At 45.3% G+C, this 25,338-nt stretch overlaps 1 protein-coding gene across 10 annotated transcripts in view; it reads right to left on the bottom strand.

The window, feature by feature from the left end:
- Positions 1-25,338, bottom strand: part of BCAS3 (BCAS3 microtubule associated cell migration factor) — a 361,207-nt gene that overhangs the window by 5,591 nt on the left and 330,278 nt on the right. For 3 of the 10 annotated variants that reach the window (XM_057407119.1, XM_057407120.1, XM_057407133.1), the window contains 2 exons: positions 18,009-18,176; positions 11,184-11,249 (listed from right to left, as the gene is read on the bottom strand). In XM_057407119.1, the coding sequence (XP_057263102.1) occupies positions 11,184-11,249; positions 18,009-18,176 (234 nt within the window). The other 7 variants (XM_057407121.1, XM_057407123.1, XM_057407122.1 and 4 more) reach the window with 6 other exon arrangements.

Here is a 25,338-nt window from a genome sequence, read left to right as displayed (position 1 = left end):
AGCCTTCCTGCGGTGGGTACCTTGTTCCATGAGAAATTGAAAATGAAACCTCCCACAAAACACTTATTTTTGATGATATTCCCAACAGCCTGCTGGCCCTGTCCCTTGTTCTGCTGTCCAAGGCACTCTGCTCTCCCTGAGCTGGCTGCCAAAGTGGAGAGGAGGAGGAAGAGAAGGAGGAGGAGCTGCTCTGGGGACAGCAGTGCTGTCCCCTGACCAGCGCTGCACCCTCAATTCCAGAAAGCTCCAGGAACTGTCAAAGGGCCCCATCAAACCCAGAAAGGTACAAAGCCCTGCCAAGCTTAAATGTGAAACCATTTTATAGGGTGCATTAATTCAATGCCTGAAGAAAATCTATATAGCCCTCTTTTGCCCGGAACACTCATAAATTATGCTGCCTTTCTTATTCGTGCTCGCTCTGTAGTGGTCCACTTGAAGCCGTGGTATCTCCTTTATGTCTACTCAAAAATCTCATCTCCAGTGCATTATTTCTTCTAATGGTTTTTCCTTTCTGTTTGCTTTCCCCCGTTAAGCACAGTTTCAAAATATCCTCCAAAATCATTTGCTGGAAGAGCTGACCCTTTCCTCTTACCTAGGGAAGGGCTGCCCAGGCTCCCGCACAGCCCAGCGGAGCCGCAGCCGGGATAAATGATACAATGACAGCAGCCTGATGTGTCAGGGCAGCGGGGAAGCGGCAGCAACTCTGAATACAAGAATTATTCTTCATCATCTCAAACTGTCACAACACATTACCCTCAAAGCCGCAGCTCGCTGAAGGAGTGACCCTGGACTGAATGGGAGAGTGCTCGGGGAAAGAACTAATTGTAGCCTCTTTTCACACGTCAGTCACTTTTCACAGCACCAAGCCTTTCAAGCTCAACTAATGTCAAGTTCCCTTTTCCTTTTGCTGGGCTGAGTATTTCTGATTTTTAAGGATGGCATTTTTAACGGAACAAGGTCTCCGGCAAGGGATGAGGCCAGGGACGGGAGCGGAGGAAGCGTCGGAGTGAGCACACATCAGAAAGTCCATCAGACGCCTGAAGACTCGTTAGGAATTAGACAATTAACAAGTAGGAATGCAGGAAGTGGGGTAATGGCCAGTGGGGCTTGAATCGCCTTGATTTCATTTCTGTCATTCACAGCCATTGTTTTGGGGAACTTCTTGGGCTCCGCCATGTGCCAAGGAGGCTGTGACTGCGGGAATGTGCTTGCCCCCCCTCTGAAGTTAGGACACAAGACGGGCATTTCCCAGCGGTGTGGAAGAGAAATGAGGTGCTGCTTGCTAAAACCACCTCTCTTGGGCCAGGAGCAGCCTTTGAATGAACAGCTAAAAGGCCAAAATTAGAGCCTCATCTTAAAACCAAAGATAATTTCCTTCATTCGGAGGAGAAGTGAGAAGGCTCCCTGCACACAGAGCTCTCGGCATAACAGCCTGGTCTGTGCTCCTGGGCACGCAAACCTAAGGGCCCTTCATAGCTTCTTGTCTTTAACCAAAGTCATAAAATGTTCTGCAGCAAGGATTATTTTCTTTACCCTTCCATTTGCAACAATGCCTATCATGGGGGACTCGCAGGACTGCTGGGGCTTCCGAGTGTTACTTATTAACTGTAATGAATAATGATTATGTAGCTTCTGCCATCTGGATTCCCATTCAAAAGGATCCTATATAAAGCGAACACTAAAAGGCAATTTGTATGAACACAATGGAAGTCTCGAGGATCTCTTAAACTGTTTGTAATTTACACAACGCTCCCCCGTGAATGGATTAGTTAAACATTTTTATTTTACTCACTGCCAACAAGGGGAGTGGGACGTGCTCCCCGGAGGAGCTCACGCCGGCCCCCAACACACAGCTTCCGCTCCCCTGTACACCAACACGCACTTTTACATGTAAGCTCTCCATCTTTCAGTGTTTAGACAACATCCCAAACTCAGCTGGACGCTTCTGGCTCTATTTCTGCAGGAACATTTACTATGAACATCATAACCGATCCGCACGGGAGCCGGTGCTGCTGCCTGGGACACGCACGGTGCAGCCCAAGGCAGAAAAGGGCTCAAAAGCTTATGCGAGGTTGTAACCAAACCAGGATACAGAAATGCCACCCCTAACACAAAGGCTTGGAAACTGCATTGCTGCTACTGCAGTTGTAGGGTTTTTTGAGTGTTCCTTTTTCTTTCAATGAAATGCAATTATGCTAACGAGGGAGCTCTAATTATTAATCCATCTCCACCGCCCTTGGCTGCTGCTCCGAGGCAAGGACCTGCAGAGCTGGCTCCAGCCCCACTGGACCAGGGACTTGCCAGTGCTGAGGGCAGAGGGGGGCACTACACCCCGGGGGGAACCTATACATTTGGTATTGGGATAAGCAAGAATCGTTAATATTGTAGTGAAATGAAAGCACTAAGAACTCATTAAAGCTCTTAATTTTCCAGGCTCCTTTTAATTTGAAATGGCTGAAATTTCTGGGCAAATGCAGTTTAACATTGCTCCTTTCCGATGGGAGCACAGACAGAAAGTCAGTTCCTAGCTTTGTATGTTACTACAGTGCTTACAAGTTTGATTATGATAATGCTTAAAAGTCAATTAATCGTGCTCTCTGCCCCAAGCCCCGTGCCCTACTCCTGCAGAAGCCATTAACCTGTGCCAGTTCTCCCCATGCTCCAGCAACTAACACAGGCATCTGCGGGGACTGATTTCCTGTGATTCTTTGGGTGACCGTGATGGACCTGGCCCTAAAAAATGTGTCTTTTACCCTTTTCTTCTTTCAACCCAGCAGCTTGAAAAAAGAGATATTAAACTCTATTCCAAAGAGAAAATAACACAACGGCATCTGATCGCTGAGAAACAATTCCCGTATTAGAATTATTTCATCCTGCTGCAACCTGAAAGATGTTGAGAGTCCACAAAAGCACCTACATTAAATCTGCAAAGTGAAAAAGACTGGCAAATGCTGCCTGAGCAACGTCTCTGAAATCCAAATTCAGTGGCCTATGTAAAATATTAGTTCCTGTCAAACTCTCTTACAGTAACTCTAATGCTGAATCCACATAGAGTTTGTTAGTGCCATGCACTTGGAGATGAAACCTGGCATGTTGGAAAAAAGGTGGCAGGATCTCGCAAGGAGATGAGGAGGTACAAGAGGAGGAGATAACCAGGGCAATGAAGACTGAGCCTTCTGAACATCAGAGCCCCTCCGAGACCGCAAATTTCATTTCTAGTGCCTTATTTCAGCGCTAGGATGCCAAATAACTAACACTGAAATGTCCCCCAGTATGAGATGGGGAGGACATCTGCACTTACATAAATGTCTGGGTTTACTTCGGGCACGAAGAGATTGTTGAGATATGGACAAAACGTTGCCATGCTTGAACTGCTACACAATTCTGTCTACCAAAAAAACAAAAAAGGAAAAGAAAAAGCAAAGCAGCTTGTTTCTTCCTTTAAAAAGAGAACCTGAAAAGCTCCATACAACTCGAGTCCATGGAATAGGAGACCCAAGACTGTGGCATCTTGCCAGACTTGACTCCCAAGCGTTTTATGGAAGGTTAAAAGTGCACTAGATAAAGGACTAGCATTTAGAGGGAGAATATTCTTCACGACAGGCACTTTCACAACGACTCCAGTGCTTTTAAAAAATAATCTCAAGTTTCCTAGAGCTGTGTGTTTCTGTAAAGAGGTTTAGGATGTTTTCTTACCTAAATGGCACTTCAGAAGGATGAGCTGCCAATTTTAGTCAGTATGTGAAATTTCAGAAGCTAGAACAGTCAAATGCTCATAGAAAACAATTTCCATAGCCCATCCACATCATGTAAGCCTACGAGTCCTTGTGCAAGGTTTCCAGAAGTGTTTTCAAAAGGAATATGCAGATACATTCAATAGGGTTTAAAGGAATTCTCTCTTACCCCATCTTGAAAGTCTCAATACGTTGCTACTATAAATTTCTATAAGGTACCTTATATGTAACACCCACTTTCCTGTGCAAGCCAGAGGTACACAAGTTTTCTAATGTACTGAGGCAGAATTATCTTGTATCTTCAGTTACGCAAGCAGCACATCTGTGCATATCAGACCAAAAGTATTTGCAGAGAAAACACTGTATTAAAATTCCTGGGTTTGGTCTCTCATTCCCAGGGTTATGGGAATGCCTTGGATTGCTCAACAGTGACCCCTCTGTCAGCCTCCAACTCCACAAAGGAAATGCAACGTAATCTGCATGTTCACAACACCTACCAGCTCTGTGTCCTACACCCTCTGGACTCTTTGGCTCTTGCTTGGCAATGCTCCTATTCTTGAAACCACTATGCTTCTATCCAGAGCAAGTCTGGACCCAACGTGCGGATCTACGCATCCCTCTTCCCACCAGAGCTGCTGCTCCTTGAGATCTCAGGGCTGAGGGGTCCTATCTCAAAGGTGGCTGCAGCAAAGCCACCGCACAGGAGTGTGATGACTGGGAGCGCTCAGTGCTGCAGGTCCCTCCTCCTCTCCTGGACTCTACCAAACAGTCCCCGTAAAAAAAGCTGGGAAAGGAAAAACTGCCTGAAGATCAAAACCACAAACCCAGTGATGACCTCAGGGTCTGGGCAGCCCCTCGCCAGTACGCTGGGTGGGGGATTTCAAACACTCCTGACCCTCCAAACTTCAGCAGTTTCATGTCTAAGACCTATTTTTAACCCTTGTTGTGATCCTACCTCCGTTATCTGGTTTCCTCAATAACCCTTACTTAGGAAGACAAGGCGAGCCCAGGGGAGGACAACTTCTGTGCTCGGAATGTGCCTCTGTGTGCATCTTGCATATGTGCATTGTATGCTTCTGACACAAATGTACTGCTGAGTTCATTTTAGAAGTATAATATTACAAAGCAAAGTAATCCTGGCACAACTTCTAGTACTTCTGACATGAAGTGGCCTTTCAGGCCAGTGAGGAAAGCTACTGAGAGGCTCTGGGCTGTCTCCCTAGTGCAGATTGATGCTGAGGAGGAAGCTAGAGCGGACTGGAATTTGGGATTGATTCAAAGGAAAAGTTAAAAGTTTGGGGGTAGCAGATGCTCAGCTGGTCCAAATCAGAAGAGTTTCATTGAAACTCACGAAGTTATGTCACCACGGACTCAGCCTCGTCTGCTCATCTAAACAGTTCAAGGCTTTAGAACTGGAAAAGCTCAGGTGGAGACCTAAGGAGCAGAGGTCTCCTCCTTTCATTTCCCTGGCGCTGGTTTTAGTGTTGCTGAGAAACTCCAAACCCATCCAAATACTCCTAGTTTCAAATGCAACTTACTTGGTCTATTTAGTCAATCATTTTAAAGATTTTGTTGACATCGCTGCTTCAAGCAGACCAATTTTCGAAACACAGAACTAATTTTACGGAGCACTCAAAGCTCACAGTAGTACTCTTAAAATCACATCTCCACCTAGATTATTAACTGAGCCTGGAAAAACAACAGGCCAACCTTGTGGGCTCGCGCTCTTGCAGGATTGCTTGAGGCTCTTAATACACTCTGTCTTATTTATATAGCTCCAAATTCTGATGTGAGACATAAATATGAAAGAGCCTTGATAAAAATGACATCCGAAGCTTCATCTGGCCCCCTGTTAATGGAGCTGATCAACACAGCAGTTCTCATGAAACCAGAAAGCAGCTGAAAAAAGTAAGTTCAACGGTTTAATTTGAAAAACTCCTGTTTTAAAAATGGTTCCAAGTATTGATTCCAGTATACTCTACCTTTTTAGTTACACTCTTACAAGCACTGTCAAATGTGTGAATGAGCTGCAGCCTGTGGACGAGCACAGAGGATAACCCATGTGAAATCTAAAAGAGCTAATGGAAAACCAAGGCATTCCTCTGGCCACATCCCACATAAAAGGCAATTCCAATCATCTCAAGATGTGCAGATTATGCCCTGTACTTGGGCATCTGGCAGTGAAGTTAATGTAACTACCTGCTCCTCATGCTGTGCTCTTTTGCAGACATTTGTTCACATTTTGATGGGTGACCAGCCATGTTTCCAAAAGCTAAACCAAAGAGACAACACAATCTTGGCACAATATAAAGGCTTTCTGGTTTAAAGGGTGGAGACAGAAGTACTGCGGAGTGAAGGCACAAAAACACACTCAGATTTCAGGTTAGGTATCTGTTCCTGTACAGTTCACCTAGCCACTGCTGCCTCTGTGGCTGCAGATGAGGGAGGAAGGCTGCTGTGTTAATTTGTCTTTTGACTAACGCCTCCAAATGTTATTTCCACCCAACAATGTGGCCTCAGTGATGGAGTGCCCAATGGGAAAAGCTGCTCTGCTCGCCATGTCAGAATAGATGGGAGATGCCATCCATGGGAATTCTGTGCTCTGCCTTAGGAGAAATCCAGCATAGCAATAAATCTGAGCACCCCTCCGCAGCGCACCACATGGCACTGCTTCTGGGCCCCCAAAATGGTACCTGGCTGGGGAACTGACACCATTTCCATCCCATGCACCTCGACCAGGGTTCTGCATGTGCTCACCATCCCCGGCCACTCACAGCTCCTCACTCCCTTGCCGTGCCACCAAGCCAGAGTGGAGGGAATAGGGGCAGGTCCTGGCAGTGGCCTTCCCAGAAAAACATCTTTGGAAACAGTCAGAGAAGTGATACTGACCCTCCGTCTTTCACAACACCATCAGCTTTTGATGTAAACACAGAGTTCATGTGTTGGGCAAATACTGAGAAAGTCACTGACCAAGGAAAGAACAAATAAATGAAAAAAGATGGTACTTTAGCTGGGGGCTCTTTACGGAAAACGGGCCTTGCACAGGAAAAGGAAGTAAACAGCTCATGTCCTAGAACTGCTGTTTTACAGGGTGGGCAGCTTCTGGCATGGCAGGAGGGGACACACCACCAGCCAGCATCAGGCATTCCCAAATTCGGTATCTTTCACAAGGGCAAATGGGTGCTCATAAAACTCATCCCCTTCCCACCTCTTTCTGTCTGCGTGGAAAACTAATTCCTTCCTCCCTGGGATGCGGGACAGGCTGTGGGGAAGCTGCTCCATGCCTGTGATGGGAAATGCCTTGGAGTAATCTCAGAGGCTCTCGCTGATGTCTGAGGAACAGGGAGCAAAGACTAAAAGGCAGCTAGCAACAAAAGCACCGCCACCTTGTCTGAAGGGACAGGAGTGAAATGCAGAATGCAAACACAGAAGTGGGGGAAAAGCTATCTACATGTTTCAGAAGTCTTACTCTTCTAAACTAGCTCACGCACTACACTGAGCATGTAATACCAGTGCTGTGATTTAAGACAGCACCAGCAGAAACACAGCAAAAAGGAGCTGGTCTATTACCTTTATGTCTTTACACTTTACCTTTTTCATTCCCTGTGAGCACACATTTACACAGCACCATTTTTACAGACAGAATGCACCTCTGGAGGCTTCAACTCCCCGCAGGAACCTCTGCAGGGGTCTTGAACACCTTCCACTTCTGCTGGGGCAGCAGCAGGGATGGCTTCTCCATCTGCAGGATGCTTCCAACCGATGTGTCATTTTTCTTACTCTCAGGTTTTTTTGTCAGCCGACTGTGCACACAATATTGAGCAATAATAAACAGAGGAGGATGAAAACTGCTGCAGCTTGAGGAGTGAGCTCAGGATATGATTCCTCCTCACCGGATGCCTGGAAGATGTCACTGAAATTCTCTCTCCCTTAGTGCAACCCGTGTGGAGCCAATATGAACTCTCAGCAAAGTGCTTAAAAACCCATTATTTATAATAACTGTTAAATGATGAGACATTGTTTACCCAGATCACAAGATAAATTCTCACTTACAGAATGCTTGCCTGACTGTCCTGAACGTCATCTGGTTTTTATTTAAATGCAAAATGCAATTAGGCTCCCAATAACACAGCAGAAGAATTCAATAAGATAGGGCTTTTCACTTACAGTTTAATATTAGCATTTTCCCATAAATGTTAATGAACAAAAGTCTACTGTTTTATATATTATCCATGGTGGGGAGACAGCAGGCTAGGAATGGATGGAAAGCTAGTATTTTCATACCAGAAATTATGATATATACCTCAACGAGAACTAACCATTGCCAGCACTGCTGGGGACCCAGTGACAACACTGCTTCCTCCTGGGGCAGCCACTAGATCTGCTCCCACAGAACATGCTCCAGGGAGCCTCCTTCCCATCAATCAGATCATTCCCCAGCCAAAATCCCCTTTATTTTTCTTCTCTCCTTTTCTCCTGCCCTCTCTCCCCATTTCCCACCTTATGCCTGACCATCTCCTCCAGAGACACGACGAGCATCAGATAGCTGACGACATCACTGTTAAGGATGGGGCCCTAAGCCCTGCTATTCTCAGACTCCACCATCCATAGCAAGGCTAGATTATCACAAAAATCAGGTTACTATTTGTCTGATATTCTGTTAGAGAAATGTGTGGGGGTGATGAGAGGTGACAGCAGGGCTGCAGACTACAGTATGATGGCAGAAAATGATATGGCCTCTGAACAGGTAGGAAAAGGCCCTTGGAGTTGGAGGTGGCACTTTGGAAGTCCACTGAGAGACCTGTGCCTCCTGATGCTGAAGCATAAGGAGCAGATCCCCTGGTGGAAGAGAGGCCTCTGCAGCTGAGAGAACTGAAAGCTGCAGGGCCAGAGGGTTGGCTCACACTGGAACATTTTAATTGTTTTAGCTTTTGACCTTCCATTTATTGCTGGGGGTTTTGCTGTGTTAATGCTTGTTTTGCTGTTTGGTGACTCATACTTCATCCTATCTTTCTAATCAGAAGTGTTCATTTAACAGTTCGACTGCTTAACAATTTAGTGCATAAATGGGTTTCCATTCTACAGCCTCCTCTCCCATTTCCCCTGGTGAGGGAAATGCATAGTTTATGAGAGCTTTGCAATGACTTGGGCCATCGCCCTCTCACAATCCAAGGAATGGCAGATGCCCTTGGCGTCAGCCTGATGTTAATGCTTTGCACAGGCAGGAAGGGGAGCCGGCAAATTGGATGCATGTCGTTTTAAGATAATGAAAGGCTCAAACTTTCAAAGAGTTAATGTAAGATGTGCAGCATGCAGAAACGGGAGCAGTGTCAGCCTAACCGTCCCCAACAGACAGCGGGATCCTGGGGTGGGAGTGGAGTGGTGGCACCCTGTCTGCTCACAGACCCTCCGTCACCTCCACCACCACCCAAGCTGCAGCTCGTCCTTAACGTGAGGGTCCCAGGGGTTACCTAAGGCTGCATGGGGATTTCATGGCCTCCCTGGGGCTCCGATGGCAAAGCTGGAGCAGACCCTGAGGGACACAAGGGCAGCAGCAGAGCTGAGCAAAGCTTTCCCCCAGCTAAGCCAGGCTTTAGGAGCAAGAGCCAGCCAACGCTGCACACACCTTGAATCACTACTGCAAAAATCAGCAAAATACTGCAGGGCTCTCTGGGGCTGCTGGGCTTGGGAAGAGGGACAGGAGCTGTCTTGCCTTTATTCTGCCACCACCTCAGCAGCTGCAACAAGTTTTGGCTCACAAAAACAGCTGTAAAAATACCAGTCCTGGTTGAAATGCTGGGAGATGAGGGCTCTTATACTTACTGAGAGATGACTGCTCTAAGTCGTATCCTACATAAAAATACCATGCAAAGACTCCTAAAAGGCATAACAAGGTAATTATAGGAACTAGAGATGGAAAAATCATGTAGCCTCCTAGACTCCTGCACCCTGCTCAGTGTGGGGCAGGCTTTAGAAGCTGGACTTAAAGAGAAGATTTAATAAACACTGAGAAATGTTTCTAAATATTTAGAAAAGCCAAAATAACAGATTTCCACGCCAAGCTGTACAAACAGAAAATGAATTTAGAAAACTGTTAAAAATCAACAGCTTTTGCGTGCACCACAATACAGTCCTTTGAATAGCAAGCAACACCTCATGGGCATGATGCTGCAAACAGGGCTGTAAGGATGCTCAGTTCTTTGCAGAGCCAGGCCTAAATGAATACCTACCGTGGTTTTCCTCTTGTTCCCCTTGAAATCAATAGCAGAAGCCTCAGTGATGCAAACAGCTTAATGCTTTAGGAGGTACTCAGCAGAACAGGCAAATGTGAGCAAAGCCAAGCTAGACAGAATGGAGCTTTACATTTTCCTGTGAAATACTGGAGTATTGCAGTAAGAAAATTAATTTGCTTAATTATTAGGAGGGGGAAAAAAACACAAACCAAAGCAAACCAAACCAAAATCTAACACAGGAACAAATCTCTAAGGAGACAGGGAACTGTTTCTCTGTTAACTACTTTAGACAAGGCACTGGAAGAAAAATGCCCAGTTCCAATAATGTCATAACCCGATTACAGCCTGCACAGAAGACCTAAAACACTTGCAGAACAATGAGTAAGAAATTAAGTTTTAAATTGAGTGCTGGCCCTATCTTGTGTCACTTCTTTATATTCTAGTAGAAAGGACACTGCTGAGCTCATTTCACATACAGCAGCGCAAGATGCCTGGATGCAGACATCATTTAGTCATCTCATATATGTTTCTCCCCATTTCTTTCTCCAGGAGGAATGACAAATCTAGAAATGTGACTGCACTTTGTTTTATTATGATATTGATTTTCCTGCAAAGGGAAAGTGCATTTATCCCCCAGGTCTGTGTGCTGGCAAGAAAGGGTTAACAAAATGTTTATCACAAAGCTGGCTTCAGAGTTGAAAGTAATGTGATCAGTAATGAATTTTGTGTTACATTAGGTTGTATAAATGGACAGACAAGCGCAGACAACAAGTGGCCAGGAGTCGGGGCTAATCTAATGATGTAAAAATAGAGACAGCACCAATTATACTTGGGGCCAGCTCAGAGCTCCTGCAGGGACTGCAAATGAATAGGTACAAATCAAATTACTGACTAATAGACGCACTACAAGAGAGGGCAGTCAATGCTAAATACATTAGGGCCTTGTGACCTCTCTGCTCTGAACAGCAGAATCCTAAATTTGACTTAAAAAAAAAAAAAGAAAATCAAAGAAACTCTTGTTCCTTTCAGGAGAGAAACAGAACAATGTTATTTGTGAAATGATTCGAGACACTTAGATATTTTTGGGGTTGCTCCCCTACGACCACGTTATGTACATAACCCTTTGAAAGCCGACAGAGGGGTTGCTTTTAGAACAAGGAGAAATATTCTTTGTGCAAAAGTTAAGACCTGATAACAATACAGTTATGTTACATACCAAAACATTTCAAAGCCATGTGCCTCTTTGTGGTGATGTTTTTTACTGCTACTTCACCGGCTGTGTCTGTAGCAAAAATAAAATAGTTCTTAAAAAAATATGCCTTGATTTAAGAGTAAGAAAAAGAAAAGGAATCTCCCCACACCACAGCTGATAATAAGCAAATGCAGTCGATCAACTTGTTATCAATAGCAGAGCTGTCTTATGGTATCAGCGCTCCCTTTAGTAACAGCAGCAGACTTTTTCTACAAACAGTAACAAAGCTAAATACACACCAGAAACATTTGTGGTATCAGCATTCGTCCCCCAACCCCGCTCCCTTCAATCATGGATGACCTGGAAGAAATTCCTGAAACTCCCAGGGCTCAATCTGGAGATCTGAGAAGTTAAAAATGCCCCTGTTGGTCCCGGCAGGGCTGCTCCAGGGACACCGGCTTGGGCAGGAGCAAGCGAGAAGCTGTCCAGGGCAGCTCCACTGCTGCTGCACATGAGAAAGAACTAATAAACCCACGTTCAAATGTGTCCAGTGCAAATGCTGCTCTCGTCACCCAGCCCTTCAAAAATGGTGGCTCCTAAAGAGCCTTGAATTTTAGTTTCTTTAAAGCAAGGCTCATCCAAATAAACCTGTTGTAGGAAGAACTGCATCGAGCTCTTAAGACTTATTTGAGGGGGTAATTTAATCTCTGACCCTGGGATGAATATCCTGCAAGTTCAAAGGCTGCTTTTAGCATCAGTGTTATTTGATACACCAGCGTGTTTGCTGGCCAAGCTGATTGTGCATTGAACCTATGCAGAAATCTTTTGGCAGAAATGCTCTTCGGAGGGAGAATCAATTGTTCCGTGCTCCTATATCCCATGTCCAAGTGAGATTAAGACCAACTGAGGAGAGGGAAGGGAAAAATTACCTTGGAAAAAATTAAAAGGAAAAGGAAGGAAAGAAGGAAAGATATGAGGGAGGGAGGGAGGGAGAAGGTACTCATCAAAGCTCTAACTCTATACAGGGCTAATCCTACTCCTAAAACTGTATGTACAGGTACACCCATGCCCAGGTGGCCACTCCTCATTTCTGAACACAGCTTGTGACCACAGACACTTCCTCTTTTGGAAAAGCCAGGAAGGCTGCTCCTTGCATGGGATCAGAGGGCAGAGGAGCACGCTTCCCACCTCAAACCAGGCTTCACTTCTCCAAATTGCAAACTTCACATGAGGATTCCAAAAACCCTGCAAGGTTCAGAGGTGTCCAGACCTGAGTTAGGCTCAGGCTGGTGCAACCACGTGGCTTTGGCTGGGGACGAGGATCCCAACTGCCTGAAGCACCGAGCCTGGGTTTCATGCAGGCTATTCCCTAACAGCAAGTCTAATTAGCTCCACTTACTTACATCCCATTAATCAGGTTAAAGAGTTTGCTTCAACATATGAGCTTCCTTCATCACATTATGAGTTTGTTCATGAAATCTGGAAGGAATCCAGGTGGTTTCTTCCGAGGGCCAGGCGCAAGGTGCTCCGTGCGCCTCACTGCTGGGTCACTGTTTTTCCACGGGTGGCAGACTTGGAGTTTTGGAAGAAAATGAGCCATACCTCTATTTTTTTTTTAACTGAAACTTCATAATGGGCATTAAACACCTTGCTTTAAATTCTTTAAACTTCATGGGTTGTATAAACCATGATGGTGCCCATTCTACCCTGCTCAGACCTATGGGGCTGGTTCTGAGATGCAAAATCTGGGGGGTGCTCTGCAATTCTTGATATGGGCTCTTACTGCAAGTTAATGTGTGTTTCTGAGACAGGACAGATTATTTTGCTTCATAAACTGCAGTGTAAACTGAGCCATCACAGGGAACTGGATTTCATGATGAGTTAAAAAGAAGGGCACATGCCCACAAAAAGCAATTCTACTCCTGTATATCCACAGACCAGTTCTGCACTTGCAAAATGCTGCAGCAATGTGCATTTGGGTGGGCTTTGTCAAAATAAGTTAGCTATGAATGTAAGTACAACATTCAGGCAGTCAAATCGTAACAGAGAAGACGCAGCAGACGGGCATGGACTGGAATCATACAATGCAAGCACAGTAAGCCCCATCCTGCCCCTCCAGTGCTGCCCAGGCTCCATCAGCTCTTTCTGGCAAAAACCCCAGGGGTCTGACAGTGGCAGCAGCACATTTATCTCTAAGGAAGTTTGCAGTATTGCCTATCCTGACAATATAACCTGAGCAGTGATGAATACTTATTTATCTTGTATATTGACAATTCTCCCTTGGAACCTGTCTGTTGTGTTCGTCTCCTAAAGGATAAATCTACCCTTCTGCCACTGTGCTATGTGCTTTACAGTAATAAACCTGAGAAAACATAGAGGATGGGTTTTGACTTGGTAAATCATGCGAAAGTCAAGCCTGAAGCTGTGCCTGGATTTAACACCCAGCTAAACCTTTCACCCAGGTCAAAGGAGGGAGGAGAAGCTGGGATGAACTCCCAGGGTTGAGAATATCTTTCCTCTTGGTGCTTCAGGTGCAGAGCTGATTGTTTCATGCTCACTGGTGCTGCCCTGATGCTAGCAACTCCTTCCTGGGACTGACTGGCAGATCCACTGGTTTTCCTTCACACCAGCCTACATCTTAAGTGATTGTGACTGGGGGACTAGTGACTTTGGGTCCCTGGGATGCACACAGACCTCTGTAGGAAGAGCCCACATCAGCATCACAGCTGCGGATGCCATCCTCAGCCCAGAGGGAACAGGCAGAGAGTGCTAGGGGAATCTGTCTCCTGGGCTTCAGCATACTTGGCACAGAAACAGGGGAGAGCCACAGCAATAGTGTTCTACTGTTACACATATATGTATTACAGAAAGCATCCCATTGCTCAAGACTGTAAAGCTTTGGTGCCCTGTTATAGACTGATTTTCAATATTATGCCTAGAAATGAGTAAAAACAAAGAAATGTACTTGTGGAAAGAGGATTTGCTGATTACAGTATTTCTGGAGGGAAAGATTTCTAGCTTAGGCTGCCAATTTCTGCATGTCCAGTTTGAGTGGAATATGGTCCGAGATCTTTGTCTCCCGGAAGCACAGCTCCATAAATCACAATACTAGCTTCTATTTGGTAGTTTTTTGCTTTGCAAATGCAATGTGAAGCTCCAGCACACACTCAGAAACCAAACTGCAAATGTAAATATTGTGGCTGCTTGAAAACAAAGCTCTGCAAGCAAAAGAGGTCACTGACCACTAACATTCTGTGAGCAGACCTTGCTTTTTCTTTTTTTTCAGTGAGAGTTTGACAGAAACTCAAATGGCCAAAACATATTTTTGCATCTTTGCCAATTTACGCCTTCTTTGGAATGAAATGTGTATCGAGGCTGACAGCTTATGTACCACAGACTCCACTTAAGATAGACATGGGTCGTCTGGATAACTGGATAACAAGGAGGAAAGCTGGTTTCCCAATCAAGTCAACTAGCTGGATGACTGGAGTTATCATTTAGGTCACAAGGAAAGTAGATTTTTGGGGGGTCATTTTCCATACCTGGTTCTTCTCCCATCCAGTGTCCGACAGCCCTTGGCAACTAGTCAGAGGTAGAAAAGACTCATCAGGCCATCCAATTCCCTTTCCTTGCAAATGCCAGATTATTCCTCATGTTTTTAGCATCCTCCAGTTTGATTTTTTCCTCTATAAGCAATCTTTGGGGTCATCTCTGCCTCTGCCCACAGTCAGGTCCACTGAACCTGTGAGGCACTGCCAACCCTGCTTTGCAATGCAACATAGCAGGTAAGAAACAAAGACACTGCACGTATCTACTCCTCAAAGTGGTCTGTGTACCATGGGCATGTGTTTCCTCCACACTACTGCAGCATATCAGCCCTGATTACTATATAAATCTATGTGTCAGCTATGTCCTAACAGTTAAGGCATTAAAAGAATCTATTTATCTCTTGTCATTAAGAGCATGTCAGGACCAGCTGAGCACTTGATAAAGTCTCATTGTCCACCCTACTGCCCGTTTTGTCTTTGTCCACACAGTGGACCCAAGCACTGCACGTATGCACATGCATCTTCACATTCAGAGTCAGAAATTTTCATTAATTCATGTTTGAATAAGACTTTGCAAGTTCCATTAAATCTCTGCAAAATGTATTTAAGGACTGAAGGCGAGGAGCTGAAACAGGAGTTAAAACATGCATAACAGAAAGGCATGCATAAGTTAAAATAAGTCATTTTAGGGTTATTAGAGGGAGGTTTATAACTTATAACTTCCCTAATTTTGAGTTCAACGCAGAAATATAAACACTGTCTTTGGAACCAGTACCAGTATATAAATCAACTACCAACAAGCAGATGTACAGTGTTCTGTTCTGCTGAGCTCTTTGCTATCATGTCATTGAGGTGAGCGGGCAGCAGAGAATCCAAGGAAGAAAACTGTTTTTCCAAGATAATTCAGTTCAGGTTTGTTCACATGTTAAGTGGTCTGGGGCGAAGTGAAAGCTACCCTACTTGTTACGGGCCAAAAGAGACACCTCTTCCTTGAAGCAAGGGTAATGCACCTCCAAACTTCTCTTTCCCCATTTATTAAGCAGCAGACAGATGCTAGCACTCTGCGGTGCGCGCAGGCTGACAAACGGCTGGCTGGCAGCCTGCCACGAGTGCAGCCACGCATGCTGCAGCGAGCAGCCGACTCCCCAGGCAAGTGCATCTTCCCAGGTATCATCTGAGCAGGAGAGAACTTTTTATGGCCATCTGGTAAGAAGAAGAGCTCAAGAGCTGTTAGGGGATGGAAGTGGAAAGGGCATGGGAGTTCACGGCCTTATCACTAGGTTTTCTCTGCTGCACTGAGTCACCACATGCCCGAATCCCTAGAATAAAGTGTGTTAGCGGCAGAGAGAATTCCACAGCAGGCAGGAAAACACAGAGCGTAATGACAGCGAGAGAAGGGTAGTGGGATGGGGTGAGTTGGGTCAGTGCTCATGTTACCCAGTATCGCTGATTACATTTCCTGCTTTGAGATGGCACCTATCTTACACTCATTAGGAAGATTTATGTGTCTGGAGTAAAAGCAGGGAGAAATCTCTTTGGATGAATGCTAGCTCAGTGATGGCATCTCTATAAACAGTTGCTTTCTGTCTTTACACTTGCAGTACCTTGAGCCTAATCTTATGCCAAAGAAATTGGCACCCATTATCAGCTGGGTCTGGAAAGAAAATACAGACCTCTGTTTCTGACAAAGTCCTCAGTTTACAATATAATACAATGTCAAGTCTCTAGGGCAGCCAGGCCCCTTAACTTGGCACATCTAGATGGTTTCAGCCTTCAGAGGAGGTATTTCCCCTCACCTTTCTGTGAAGTTACACAGCCTGAGGGGAGCTGACCCATTGTCGGAAGTGGATACCATCCCAAAGTTCACTCTGATCACAGTATGGGTCAGTAAGTGATGAAATAGGTGCCTTTGTGTGTTTTCACAGCCTGTTTTTCCACCTTCACAGCCCTTTGCAGGCATAAGCTGATTAAACTTCACACCAGCAATGTGAGGTGTCTCTATCCTCATTGCAGTGACTGGAGCACTGGAGTCATGGACATGCCAAGTACCTCATTCAAGGCAACAAGTTGGTGAGAATTTGCACCAGATCTGTAACTGAGACCCATACTTAGTGTTCAACCAACTCCTTCTGTTAATACCACATCTTAAACCATCCCTTGGCTCCATCTTTTTCAAGATGGAAATCAGAGGAAAGACAGTTTGAAAGGTGACAAGTTGGGCTATGAAGGGTGTGTCTGCACCACTCAGCAGCTTGATTATTGCTATCTGTACCTACATACAAGGGCATAAATTCGGCCTCTTTGCAGCCCCCTCCTCCTGCAGACTGTGGGAGGTAGCAGTAGTTTGGTGTCCTGCTGTGGGCTACGTGCTCAGTAGTGACCTACCCACAAAGCAGGGGGATGAGCCATGATGGGAGAGTCCCAGGGCCTTCTCCAGGAGCCGGGAGAGCTCAGAGCAGCACAAGGTCCCCAATAACACATCAGGGCAACAGCAGAAGGAAGAGACAGCTTCTGCTCTACACAGCCTTCCTGTATTGTCCATAGGCTGGCATTCTCATAGGTTTCTGTTAGAGCTTGTCCTCTTTTCCCTTCTCAGGCAAGTTGCCAGAAGAGTGACAAGCAAGCTGGCAGCTGATATTAGAAGCCACCATTACTATTAACTGCTGGTCACAACACAAATGGTGTTTGGATTAAAGATGGGCCTGGTCCTTTTAGTAGAGGGCGTTTTTTAAAACAAGTTAAAATTAATGGAGACAATAAAACCACAATAACTGCTCTTTAGCATTTCTGAGCACCTCCTACCATTGGGCCCCTTCTGAGCAGCATAATCTCTGACGTGCCATTCCATTTACTTAAACGGATGATATAATTTATCAATATAATGGACACTGATGAAGATGGATTCATTTGGATTACAGAACCAGCGCTTCGCAGTGGCTCTATTCAGGACACAAAATGAGGATGTGTGATTATGACATTGTTTGGAGCAGGGTGTGTAAGGGCAGTAATCCGCACAGAGACTCAGATGCTTCTGAGTTGGCAGGGGAGGAAGGAGAGCCCTTGTCACAGAAGCTTCGAGCACCAGTATCTTTCTTCAAGTTACTTTAGGCTTCTCAGAGCGCGCTTAGGTGATCTACCACTACTTTGTTTCTATACGTGACTTCTCTCACACTGAGACACCCAGGGAGTTGATTGATTAATCAGAGAGGTAAAGAGAAAAGGAAAAGCAAAACTTAAAAAAAATCAAAAATCACCATTGGGTGAGATGTACGTGATCTCTGATCACACCTCTTCTTTGTACCTGTTCCTGATCCCACTATGTCCCTGCTGGGAGATTCGCACATCGCATCGGCCAGGCGCTCCCGAAGGCCCTCTTCAGTGTGCTCCATGGAAGACATGTGACGGAGACCGAAGTTCTCAGGCCAGCTCCCGCACACCTCCAGCAAGGTCACGCTCCGGTCAAAGGCACCTTCAACAAACAAACAGGAGATGTTTGGGAGACCCTGGGACTAAACTACTGCCGTACATGTTACTTACCGCACTGGAAAGACAGAAGCTCTTGTGTTTTGAGCTCCTGAAAAGCTAATTTGAGCACATATTAAGTTAAAATGTTGGTGTTAACAGCACAGCAGGAGCGAGCGGAGCCCTAAATGCTTTGACCAAGCAGCTGTAAGCAGAAAGGTCAAATTGAAAATACAGACCCAATTCTGGTCTCACACTGGCAAGAGTCAGGAAATTCGCATAATGACACTGATGTAAATGACATGTAATGTTAAGAAACTGTACATGTGTTATTAAGTACATGCTAGACCACTAGAAATTATTCTTAAGGTTGATCTGTTTTTCACTGGGCTGCTGGTGAGTACCCTCCTTCCCCCTTCTCATCTCGGACAATGGAAACAACCAAGTCCTCGCTAACAACCAAGTTCTTTGCTAATGGGCACAAATTTCGGCCAACATCCCTTTCTTGCTCTTGCACAGAGAAGCAGAACAGTGTTCAGACTGGTGAGAAAGGAGGGCTTGTTTTTTGCCTTGAGTTTGAAGTATGTCTGCTGAAGGAAAAAAGCAAGCCCTTCTTTCAGTCTGGGGTATCTGTGGGTTTTCTCTGTTCCTGCACTGGGAAATTTTAGGTCAGCCACGGGCGCACAGAGACCCTTCCATCAGCAGTGCTTTACTGAAGATACCAGCTATTGTGACGGAGAGCACGTACCTGCAAAAGATGCTTAAAATAATCCCTTAACTTGCACTTATTGCCTCATTCACAACGGGGTATGATGTTCTGCTGAATGCAAAGATTAGAGTCTGAATTCAAGATCACTTCAAAGTACAAATTAAAATTATTCTACTTTATTATACAGCAAGTCTTCTGCGAAGGCTTACTTAAATCATTCCCACTTGGAACAAGATTACAGTTATGCTTTGTTGCTTCAAGCACATACCATTTACTCAACTATTAGGTAACTGAATATGCAGCATTTATTGTGCCTGGTTTCTGCCAGCCTACCGAGGGGAAAAAATGCAAATGCCAATGTTTCTCAAAGTTAAAAGTACATGAAACACGTCCTTGTTATCAGGCCTTTGGTTTTCCCCTTTGATCAGCCGTCAGAAACTATCTACACTTGTAGTCTGTGACTGTACAGCTTCACAGCACACTCCCTGCCACTGACAGGTGGTAATAGAAAGGGTGAGAGACCAAGCCCCGCGGCAGGCGTCCCTTCCTCTGATAACGTCCAAAGTACCGGGTGATAACCGTTAGTAAACACTCGGGCAGCCGGTTAATCCATACATCAGCAAAGAGGGGCAGATAATTTTGAACTCTAATGGCATGGACAAAAGCACCAGGGCTGGCATTCAGGGATTTATATGGGCTGCAATGGTGACTTCTGGCTCCTGAATTTCATCGGCGCGCACAACTTTGATTTATCTCTTTGCCTGGCTGCAGAGTAGATTCCTGGCACTAGAAAACCATCAACACTAAAATGGACCTCTACAAAATGGGACCGTGGCTCTTATGTGATACATGCACTTGAACTCTGGATGAATCCCAGCTTAAACTGAGAGGAGGAATAACCAAATATTTCAACTTTTAATGGGTCTTTGGATTTATAAGGTTGCTCCAGTCTACTAATTTGTTTTAAAGCAAGGGTTCTTGAAGCTTGTTGGAGAAAATACAGTGAGGAGGCAAAGTAATTTTGCTGATGTTTAAGTTTCTGCAACATTCCCATATTGTCAGCTACCCTAACTGCAGGAGGGAAAGCAGAATTTGGCCCGTTTTTGAAGCCTCTTTTTTCAAGTCGTCCTTCTGTGATTTCACACAACCCTGAGACCCCCACTCTGCGCATAACTCCAAGACCCCACCAATTTCAATTGGTTTTGATGGGGTTGTTTATATACCCAGAGAGCTAGGGGGGGGGGGGGGGGGGGGCTTTTAAACCTGCACCCCCAAACCCCGGAGTGGCAGCAGGGAGCTCCCACAGGTTTGCAGGGTTGTGCCAGAGATGAGAAATCTCTCCTTTACTAGTGCCTGCCCTTATTCCGAAAGTGAAAATGGGGGCATTTCTGCTCCTATAAGCAGACATATGAATAATAAGGCAAATGGCTTTTGAATCTCTGCCAAGATGCCTGCATATGTGTACAGGGAGAAACTTCATACAGCGCCAGTCTCTGGCTCCTGAGATACTTGAGTGAGAGCAAAGGAGACAAGTGCAGTGTTACCTCTGCAATCAGGGCCAGGAGCTGCCAAACCTTCTCAGCAGCGACGTGTGAGGTTGCAAGTGTTAATGCAAATGCAGGTTAGAGGGATTAACTGCACAGAAAGTTTTCTGCTACAAAAGCGTGAGGCTCCCTTTTCACTCCTTCTCCGTGGTAGGAGTTCACATCTGGCCATAACATTCCCATCCAGGCATCCAGCTATGATTCACCAGCCACCACTGTGCCCTGTCATCTGCTCTGTGTTGTGTTGGAATCTACAAATTCCTCCTCACTTCAATACACACATTGATAAAATGGGTTCCTCATGAAGCTCAACATGCACATGTGCAACTGAGGTTACTTGGGGCATGGGAGTGAAACTGGGACTTTGCTTGAACAGGCAGGTCCTTTCCTACCATCAAGCCCTGTCTCTGCTGTAAAACAAAATTGTTTCAGACAAAGCAAGACCAACTGCCATGGACCTTCCTGTTCTTTGTGCCTCTGCATCAACAGGCAGCACACACACAAAGTAAAATACTTGTTTTCATGGTAGAATTAAGTCTTGGGTATTTTTATGCCTTGGAAAATTCTTTTGTGAAGTGTACGGAACGGCGGATGGGTTGACTGCTCCCCAGGAGTCTTTGGATGCTTTGCCCTATGTATACTGTTACCAACAGCACATGAGCTAATGGCATTAAACTTACACTGATAGCAGCTAACTGTATCTTTGCTATTTATTAAACTGTAATCTCTCTCTCTGGCTGCCTTGCTCTCCCCTTTTCAATCCGAGTATCTCAGTTGATAACGTATCAAATTCCCCATCGTCGACCAGAGAGAAGTTTACAAACAAACCTCAGTGTCCTGCTCTGAAAATCACCCAAACCTGCAGCCAGAGTGTAACTACAGAACCAGTGTGGCTGAGAAAGTTCCTGCTGATGCAAGGGATTACTGAAGGGTTGAGAGAAGGCAGGCTCTGCCCCGTGCCTTTACTGACAAACTGCTGAAATCCTACTGACAGCCACCAATATCAGACCTTGACGTGTGAAGCCTTTCTCCTGCCCCCAGACCTCATACAGCTTTGGTGGTGGAACAGGTTCCACCTAAAAGGAACAATTCATTTAGAAACAACTCCAGAAAGAAACAGATCAGGTATTATTTTAGTCAAGCAATTACTAGTGAAACCTTGGTGAAACCTCATTAAATCACTGGAAAAAAATCCAATTGACTTAAAATTGTGTCAATATTTCATCCTATCGTGTGGTGCTTTCAAGCTAGCAGAACATTTACGTCTCCCCTTATTTATAAAAGATGAAACCAGGTGGAGATTAAGACCGTCAGCCTCTTCTGTATGATACCCAAGCACTGTCCCAGACCCATGACACTACAAGTGAATATCAAGCCCAAATCAAACTAAATGGAACAGGCAGAAACTTTGGCTCAACAACACGGTCGAAAGTGCTTTGTTTTGCAATTCCAGCGTGTTTAGCTTTACACTGCCCCGAACACTCCAAGCTAATTCTGCTCCACATGCAGGATTTTCCTGTTAAAACATTAATTTTCTCCTGATACCGATCTCCCACTTCTGTCCTTCCACTGACATTTGCCTCCCAACGATCATTGCCCTTTACTCATGCCACTGCTGATGGAGCAGAATCAGGCCCCCCGTCTTTCTGCTTAATGTTTCTTGCATTTTATTAACGGCAAAGGCTTCTGTTATTACTCATACCAAATTACCTTGCTTAGAAGCACAGGATTTGTCTTTTGCATTGCAATTGTTTCAAGGTTTTGAATACGAAAGGAAAACAAACTCTACAGAAGGAAAAAAACCCAACAAAACAAAAGAACCCAACAAACCTCAGAAACATCCTTTCATTTCGCAGCCCTACCAAGAAACCCAGAGAAGCTCATTTTCCTCTCTGAAAACTCTAGTAGTAAAAAGTATTTTTACAAAATGCTTTAATGCTTCTAGTGTGTTATTTTTCTAAGTCAAAATAGCCAAGCTAAATCTTTCACCATAGCCCTTTAATTTGAAAGCCAGGGGAAATTTTTTTCATTAAACCTCTGGACGGCTTTGTTTAAAATATGAAATCAAGTAGCTCCATTTCCTGTCTTCTAAGGAACAGTAAATCAAAATGAGTACGTTCTCCAAAAATACAGTAATGGTCCTATTAAAGAGCTTGACAGTTTTGAGCCTCACCTTGCATATTGCAACATACGTGTGAGCAAAACTAACAGAGTAAATAGGAAAGGAAATGACCTGCCAATTTTAACTGATAAAAGATGCATCCTTCTCATGAAAGGGATGGGGTCTGACCCCCAGAGACAAGCAGACCCTGGGACATGACCAAGATTGTCTTGGAGAGAGAGGAGCCCATCACCAAACCTCTGCCTTTTGTGGCCCTTGCCGAAGCAGAAGTGGACTTTGAAGGGAGTCCCAACCCACTCGGCACCGGACGCACTGGTAACCGCAGTGTGAGCATGACAGAGCTGCCCAGAAAAGCCTCGGCCGGGAGCGAGAACCCCAAGGGCGTGTGAGGAACCAGCACATGGAAATTCCTTGCCCAAAGTAGTGAGTCAAACTGTAACATACCCCGTTTAAACATTAAAGGTTGAACTTTCCTACACGGTTTGCCAGTTCACTTTCATGCCATAACTTTGTTACTCCAGGGGGAATGCCGCAAAGCAGCGGCTCTCAGTACTGGAACGGGGATCTGTGCAAATGCCTCATTTAAGTGTGGAGGAAGCGGCATCTCCCCGACCTGCCCCATATCTGACTTTTGAACACGTGCCCATGCTCGGCGGCACGTGCTGCTGATCCTTTCCCGGGCACGGCTCGCACGCTGCCGTCCTTCCCGGTCTCCCATGGCACGTGCACGCCAGCTTACGTGTGACCGGCTTTGCAACAGCTCACCTCCACGGCGTGGCTGTTAAATTAAGGCGTGAGTGGTAATGACTACCTTTGGAACCGACGGCAGGAGCCACAGCCTTTGCGGGTAACTGTATTTCCCTGTCATCTTCCCTCCCACGGAGTTTCTTTTCTTCCAGAATCGCTCACAGTTCTGTTATAAACAGGACATTACTCATCAGCTCTGTATCCTGTGAGTGCATTTAATTAATGGAGACTTCAGTCGGGGTACCCAGTCCCACAGGCAATGAACACTTTGAGATCCCTTTGAACTTCTGGCTAAGTGAGGCCAAGAGGTTCCTGCGTCCCTCCTCAGCACGCTGCAGACGTGTAAACAAAAACACTGTTTATTCCTCTGTCATTACTTCTAAATGAGTTTTAAGCAAAGACGCAGCTGCCGGGAGGAGCAAGCGGCAGCAGGGTGGCCCCGCAGCCCCCATGCCCAGCGGCTCTGCAGGGATGAAGGCGGGTGCTTGGGCAGGAGGCTGCCTGTGTCCAATTGCCCAGCTCAGGAGAGCGGCCAGTGCAATGGATGGTGCCATTCAGGGTCACAGAGGTGCCACGGTGCGAGCTTGGCAGGTCCTCCAGGACCACCTCGCCCTCCTCCTCACCGCCCTGACAAATGCTATCTTCTCTGGTCCTGCACAAGGGGTTAACCAGAGGCACAGGAGGAGCATGTCAGATGATTAGGAACGTAGCCAGCGATCACAGCCATCGTGAAGGCTTTCAAATGTGAGCGAGGCTGCAATTTTCAGAGCTGGAGCAGTGAGATATTTTTATAAATACATAAATCTTTTCAAGGAAAAACAAATATAGAGGAAAGAATGTAAATATTATTGTAAAATGCATAATAAAATGTCTGTTGTTTGTTAATTTTGCTCCTTATTACCCAGTCTATCTGTACCACTGATGCTGAAACATTTGCCTTTCTTTTTTTTTTTTTTAAACTCCCTTATTCATTTAAAAATAGTTTCCTGCATGTTATATGAATAAGCAAAACCTAAGGTCCTAAATCCAGGAGAACTTTGAAGTACGAAACCCATGGTCTCTGGGAACTATGTTTTCATTAATCAAAGTAGATGTTTCTAAAGCCATCAGATTTATCATGACTGGATTTCACATGTGAAACCCAATATACACACAGACATACACTGCTTGTCCTTTTGGATTAGTTCTGACCTTTTACTCTCCTTTCTGAAGGATCTGCCTTTCCTCAGAGCAAGGCTGCCCTGTTTTACCACTGCATCAGCCAAAGGAGCCTTGACAAAGTACGTTTTCAACTCTCTGCTTTCTGTGTCTGAGTACGAGTCTGGGTTAAGGTCAAAACATAAATGATTAAGTATATTTATTAAACTCTGCCTTTGCCTTGAATGCTCCCTGCGACTCTGTCATATGCCATCCATTTGTAGTTTCACACCAGCCCGCTGCTAATACACCTGGCCACCAAACGAGGGACCCGAGTGTCATCGCAGCATCAATGCCTAGCCCCAGGCTGGCAAAAACCGAACCAATCCCCCCCGAGCATCACCGAGGGCTCCTGCAGCCCTGGCATTGCTCCTGGCTTCCCCAGAGGCGTGGAGGTTAGCAAAAGGACATGGGAGAGAGACGGGATGGTTTAAAAACTAGAGGCAGGATGTTACATCCATCCAAAGCAGGACTTAAAAAGATAAAACGCAAAAAAATGTGCGTTTGGTGTCATTGGGGAAATTTATGCTGCAGTTTTGCAGTACCAGAAGCACAGGACTTTGTCATCTTGCTTTAAAGAGTAACACAGGGGTTGGGGGCGAGCACAGGCTCTGCTGTGGGCACAGGCGGCTGCCGCTGCATCCTGCAGGCACTGATGGAAAAGGAGAGACTCATCTGCAGCATAAGGGATACAGGGCATGGAAAAATGAGCTTATTTCTTGCAACACTGGATGCAATTTATTTAGTGGTCTAAAAGCAAAAAGATATGGAAACTACAGTATAACTGGATGCTATTACGATTTTAAAAACAAAATACCCCTTTGTAATAAAATTAATTTCTAAGGAAAAA

The sequence above is a fragment of the Pezoporus wallicus genome, unplaced genomic scaffold, assembly GCF_028554395.1.
Source record: "Pezoporus wallicus isolate ANWC-B61680 ecotype Strahan unplaced genomic scaffold, APGP_CSIRO_Pwel_v1 contig_10389, whole genome shotgun sequence".
Classification (NCBI taxonomy): domain Eukaryota; kingdom Metazoa; phylum Chordata; class Aves; order Psittaciformes; family Psittacidae; genus Pezoporus; species Pezoporus wallicus.
Note: the sequence above shows the minus strand (reverse complement) of the source record. Positions and strands in the feature narration are given on the sequence as shown.